At 41.8% G+C, this 6,459-nt stretch overlaps 2 protein-coding genes across 2 annotated transcripts in view; one reads left to right on the top strand and one right to left on the bottom strand.

Annotated features, from left to right (window-relative positions):
- LOC114887681 (olfactory receptor 56A1-like) overlaps positions 1 to 6,459 on the top strand; it is a 35,234-nt gene that overhangs the window by 11,800 nt on the left and 16,975 nt on the right.
- LOC114887564 (olfactory receptor 52E5-like) lies at positions 2,697 to 5,398 on the bottom strand. The gene is given in 3 exon segments (XM_029209370.1): positions 2,697 to 3,340; positions 3,343 to 3,648; positions 5,386 to 5,398. Coding segments are annotated over 3 exon segments (963 nt in total).

The raw sequence follows: 6,459 nt of genomic DNA, 5'->3' as shown, positions 1-6,459 counted from the left end.
CTCCCATCATTAACACCCATATGCTTAGAATATATCTGAAGCATATCAGATGACTATGTACCAAGAGGCTCCCAAACTCTACTTTATGATATGTGGAATACACAGTTTTATTTCCTCAACAATATTTAGGTCTTTGTTTTGAGCATTGGTCACCAGGATAGATTTCTTTTTCCTCTAGGTATTTAATTCCCAGGTAACCTGTTGCTCTCTCTTGCTACTGGGTCTTGATTTAAATTTGCTCTGTTCCTGAATACTGTTCAATGGTTTCAGATCTTTTTTCTCAAAAGAATCTGCGTTGCTCATGCAAATTTCTCATGCAAATTCAACAAACCTGCAAACCAGGGAGTGAGGTGGTAGGTCCCACCCTCCCCTTCTCTTGTTCTTAATACACCTTCTTCCAGTACAGTTGGACCATAGACTATAATAGCAAAGTGACTCTTAACAGATTTTCTCAGTTAAATTGACAAAACATCTACAGTCTACTAATTTCAAATGCATTAATTAATACTAAATCTAGCCAACCAAGACTGGGCTAATAGGACGTTTTTGGGTTTTTTTTTGGCGGTACGCGGGCCTCTCACTGTTGTGGCCTCTCCCATTGCGGAGCACAGGCTCCGGATGCACACGCACAGCGGCCATGGCTCACGGGCCCAGCCGCTCCGTGGCACGTGGGATCTTCCCGGACCGGGGCACGAACCCGTGTCCCCTGCATTGGCAGGCAGACTTTCAACCACTGCGCCACCAGGGAAGCCCTAGGACGTTTTTAATACTGTTGGAACTTCATGGCAGAGTTGAACCTGCCTTTTAAGATCTGGTTCTTTGAGTAATCCTGCCCCCCACCCCCACCCTGTCTCCTTTATCTGTATGTAGACTCACCCCAAAGCCTGTCTTAGGCCTATTGTGTCCAGTTCCTTGAAGCACCTGCACTGGGCTTGACAATGCTGTGAGAACGTGTGGTCCTCTTTAGCCTCTCTCCTTAGAACCAGGGCAGGGAGCCGCCCTTCAGTATGTAGCTTGTCTGCTCCTTAGAGTTAGGGCTTGACTTCTATGGAACTAGAGATCCACTGTAGACACTGTCAACTCTACACTTAGGCACTTCAATACCATCAGTAAAGGAATGTTTACTGAGCCCCTTCATGTGCCAAAATTGTGCTAGTTATTGTGAGGAATAACAGCCGGTGTCCCTACATCCTTTACAAATCCCTATAACAAATTGGTAGCATCTATCCCTGTGTATACCCACTTTGAGTCAAGCTTCTCATAACTGTGTTGCCATTTGCAATGATTTAGAGAATCTGTATTTTCTCTATTTTTTGATTTTGTCATCAGGATAATGTTAACTTTCTAAATAATTTTGAAAGCTTTGCAAATGTTTTAGTATTGCAAAACAGTTAATATAAGAAACATGAAAAGTTATCATGGTCTACCATCTTACTTGGAAGAAAATCTGCAATGACTTATTTTGTCATCTTCCTTCATATTTTGATCTGTTTAGTTTTTTTCTAAATCTTGTTTGTGTCAATATTGTAATTTCTATTTAGAAACTGATCATTCGGTCATTTTTCTTTATAAACTTACACAAAGTATCATTTTTTTCAGTTCACTTCCTCTCTTAGTTTACATTACTATTACTTTAGCCCTATTCTTTGTATATTCCTTGCTCATTCTACCTTAAATTTCAGCCAGGGTCCCATTTCCTATTAGAAGCCAACTTCATGTTTTTGCAGCTCCTAGAATACCCAGAGAAATCAATCAATATCCTATCTAGCTTCCATACTCAAATGAGAATGACTTTATATTATGTCAGCAGTCATTCTATTTCATTCTGCCCTGAAGCTCACCCTAACGAGAACCGCAGGGCATGAGGTTTCACTGAGTCCTCAAGCCCAGAGAAAGCCCTCTTAACTCTTCAGGCTTTATAGTTTTCTAAATGAAATGCTCTGACCAAGGTAAGGGCTGAGTCCCTAAAGAGCCCCAAGCAATGGGATCATCTGGAGCTGGAGACCTCACTTCATATCAGTGACTGTATAGTAGGATTGGATTTAGTAAGTTAAATCTACATGCACCAGAAGTAACAACCACACTAGAAATACATGTGTTCATTTGTTGTCAAACATTTTTACGTTTCAGAAGCTGCAGAGATTTTCACAACAGTTTTTTTTTTTTGAGTTATTTTATTGGTAAGGATACCGAAGCTCAAAGAGCTCTAAGTGACATTCTCACGTACATCTTCCAGTCAAGGCCAGAGCCTGAATTTAAACCTGTATCTCATGACTCATTGTGCATTTCTCTTCCCACTATATCCTGCTTGGTTTTCATGAAATTCATCATTTTTATAGTCATGGACTTCAGCTTCTGACATGTGAATGAAGAGAATCCCCATGAGAAAGAAAAGTATTTAAGGTAGTTACTGGGGCCACTTTTTCAAACTTTTTTCTCACCTTAGGAATCTTGTAGTATCAGTGGGGTTTAAATGTGAGAATTTTTTGTTGTACTTTTCCTGTGGCGAAAGATAGAGTGATTATTTTGGAATCTTTGAGCTCTGCCTTCTAATGTGGTGTACATTATGACTAATAAGGAAAATGAAGTAGAGGATTACACGTAGAGGATTTTAACAAAAATATTCCAGTGTTTACTTCTGTTTTGATCTTATCATTCCACTGAATGATCATGGAAGATCCTCTTGGGGTTAAATATCAATAGCTTTTAGGGTTAAGCATCCTAAGTGCCCGCTCTCTTATCTGTTTGGTCCTGACCCCATAGATTACAGGGTTAAGGACAGGGGGAAAAACCACATATAGACTGGCCAGAAGTATGGGGATATAATGAGGGATGTTGTGGCCAAAGCAGTGTGTCATGAAGGAGAAGAGTGCTGGCAGGTAGAAGGCCAACATTAAGCAGACATGGGAGCCAAATGTCCTGAGTGCCTTGAGGCGGGCATCCCAGGACGGGAGGTAGAAGACTGCTCTGAGGATTTGGACATAGGAAAATCCAATCACAGAAAGGTCAATATATCCCATGGAAAAAGCAATCAAGCCATAGAAAGCACTGACCTTAATACTGGCACAAGCCAACTTTGCCAAACCCAGGGGTTCACCATAGGTGTGGGGGATGATCTGGGCATCACAGAAAGGAAGGCTTAGGGTAAGGACTCTAAAAGGAGACACACACACCAAAGTCCGGACCATGATGACTATGCCCAGGATGGCTATCACCTTATTGGTGAGTAGTATCATGCTGTATCTCAGGAGGTTGCAGACGGCAATGTATCGGTCTATGGCCACGACTGTCAGCACCGCAGACTCCAGGCCAGTGCATATATGGATTGTGTACATCTTGTGATGCAAGCACCAAACACAATGTCCCTGAGATTGAACCAGAAAACACCCAGCATCTTGGGGATGGTGGCTGTAGATGTAGACAGGCCAAGGTCAGTGCAGGCCAACATGGCCAGGAAGTAAAACATAGGCTGGTGGAGGCTGCGTTCAGTCTGGATCACAAACAGGATGGTGACATTTCCCATGAGGGTTATTAGATACACTGCAAAGAAGGGGGAGCCAATCCAGATGTTCACATTTTCCAGCCTTGGAATCCCTATCAGAAGGAAGGAAGAAGGATGGAACTGTATATTGTTGGGGTGCAGCGTATCTGTGGGAATTAGTTATAGACACATTTTTTGCAGGAGTTTTCTTGCTTCCAGCGAGAGAACATAACCTCTTTCAGAGCATGTTGCCTAGTTTCTGGAGGAATAGAAAATCTATTCTTTAATTCCATAATACAGCAGAGAAGACCTAGAGAGTGAATATGAGCCAGAGTTAAAAGGACACTCTCACTTCAAAGTATTTGCCTCACCTACATAGAAAACCATGTAGAAAATTTCCAAAAACAGCAATTCTGCACTTCACTTCTTATGTCTTTTTTCCCTTCAGTCTCTAAGAAAGAACCTACATATTGGCTTAAAATAACAAATATTTATTAATTATATCTGTTAATCATGATGTAAAGCCTAAGCAAGATGGTGTGTGTGTGTGTGTGTGTGTGTGTGTGTGTGTGTGTGTGTGTGTAAAATCACAGGACTTAGATTGAGTCGGAGGGTTTAGGGGAATGATACATTCTTACAAAATAGTCCTGAAAATTAAGAAGATGGTATGTGGATGAATAAACAACAAGTTCCTACTGTATAGCACAGAGGACTATATTTAATATCCTGTGATAAACCATAATGGAAAAGAATATGAAAAAGAATATATATATGTGTAACTGAGTCACTTTGCTGTACAGCAGAAATTAACACAACATTGTAAATCAACTATACGTCAATAAAATTTTAAGAAAAAGAACAAGGAATTGCTAAGTGAAAAACAAAAAAGAAGATGGTACATGGGAGGGAACCCAGTAAAGGTGGTGGATTGAATAGCTGGTGTTGGGATCTGAGCTAAGGAATGGAATTAAGAAATTTTGACATATTGGGAGACTATTCTATAATTCCAGCAGAACAATAGTTTCTCTCAGAACTACAAAGTCTTAGTACTTTTCCCTTCTAGCACCCATCACCAAATATTTCTTAGCTCAGATTTAATGACATACTATCCAGAGAGCCTTCCACAGTTGGCTTATTTCATGATTATTTATTCTTTTCATTATTTTCCAGGGGTCTATTTATCTTGCTGTTACGTTAGTTATCATTGGTTATCAGTGGTTCTTTTTTTTTTTTTTTTTTTGCGGTACGCGGGCCTCTCACTGTTGTGGCCTCTCCTGTTGCGGAGCACAGGCTCCGGATGCGCAGGCTCAGCGACCATGGCTCACGGGCCCAGCCGCTCCGCGGCATGTGGGAACTTCTCAGACCGGGGCACGAACCCGTGTCCCCTGCATCGGTAGGTGGACTCTCAACCACTGTGCCACCAGGGAAGCCCATCAGTGGTTCTTAAAGTGTAGTCCCTGGGCCATGGGTATCAGCATTATCTGGTAATTTATTATAAATGCTAATTATTGGACACTACCCCAGACTCACTAAATCAGAATCTCTGGGGCTGGGACACAGTAATATGCTATTGAACCCTCCAGGTGATTCTGATGTTCATTCTAGCTTAAAAAAACACTGCTAAATTTTTACCACTAGGGTATAATCTCTTTGAGGTCAAAATCAGTGTCAGATTTATCTCCATGGTATACTTTATATAGTGATAGGCAGTGATCAGCAATAATTAGCAAATGAAAGTTAAAAGTTTACTGGAAACAATCTTTCCAGTTATTGTATACAAGGTCCTAGATAAATACAAACTGGGTTATAGAATAGCGTGTAGAAGGATTTTGGAGGAGATCTCAGGAATTATACTTGTAAAAAACTAGTAATGTATGATTGGGTCAAAGGAGAAGCTGACTCACCATGAGGCTGCATCTGGGGCCTGCATGATATTATGGGAAGCTCCTGTGCTGGAATGGCCCTTCTGTGTTATCCCATAATGAGGCAAGGAAGCCAGTTATTTGTACTCCCATGGTATCCTGTCATTGGCGGAGGATTACCCTGTGTGATAGGACAAAACTTTGGATAAGGTAGTTCCTTGGGTCTGAGGACAATTCCAGGGAGGGGTGCAGATGTGAGCTCCCAGTATCTGATATTCCCAGCAGCTGGGAGATAGGTACATTGGTCCTGAAAAGCAGATCTGGGAGGTGTGTCATAGGGTATACTACAGATGGCATTGTGCTTCTACTCTCTCGGCAGTATCTTCTCCTTCAGTCTTGGGAAACTTACTTTCTTTTTACTCATTTGTCTGCATTTAAACCTCACACCTTACTTTGTCTTATTTCTCTACCCGCAAATGTTTTCTTGTGTCAGAGGCAAAGCTTTAATTTGCTCCTAGATATGGCTTGGAATAAAATTCATGTTTAGTCTTAGTTAAACAAAAAATTCTTCTTAGATATAATCCCCACTCCCAAGGCACACACACACATGCAGTCATGCACAGACACACACACATTTTGATATACTGCAGAAAGGCTTAACAAATTTTGGTTCGTTCCAAGCAACTTGCCTTAGAATGCATGCTCTGTTTTTGCTTTTTCTGGACTTGAGACTGAATCCCATGCAGTCCTCACGACTCCATCTTTCCTGTCATCTGGAGACCAGAAATAACTAAAAATTTTTGCATGTGGCATGCAAACTGGAGAATAAGAAATCCCTCATTTATTAACATCCTTTTGATCTTCATAAAATGTTCTTGTCTCTCAGCTTACGCGGGCCTCTCACTGTTGTGGCCTCTCCCGTTGCGGAGCACAGGCTCCGGACGCGCAGGCTCAGCGGCCATGGCTCACGGGCCCAGCCGCTCCGCGGCATGTGGGATCTTCCCGGACTGGGGCAGGAACCCGTGTCCCCTGCATTGGCAGGCGGACTCTCAACCACTGCGCCACCAGGGAAGCCCCTACATTATATTTTGAACTAAGTCTTCAAAATATGGTGTG

This window comes from Monodon monoceros, unplaced genomic scaffold (assembly GCF_005190385.1).
Source record: "Monodon monoceros isolate NGI ecotype Baffin Bay Population unplaced genomic scaffold, NGI_Narwhal_1 Super_Scaffold_7, whole genome shotgun sequence".
Lineage (NCBI taxonomy): Eukaryota > Metazoa > Chordata > Mammalia > Artiodactyla > Monodontidae > Monodon > Monodon monoceros.
This window is presented reverse-complemented; position numbering and strand designations above follow the sequence as displayed.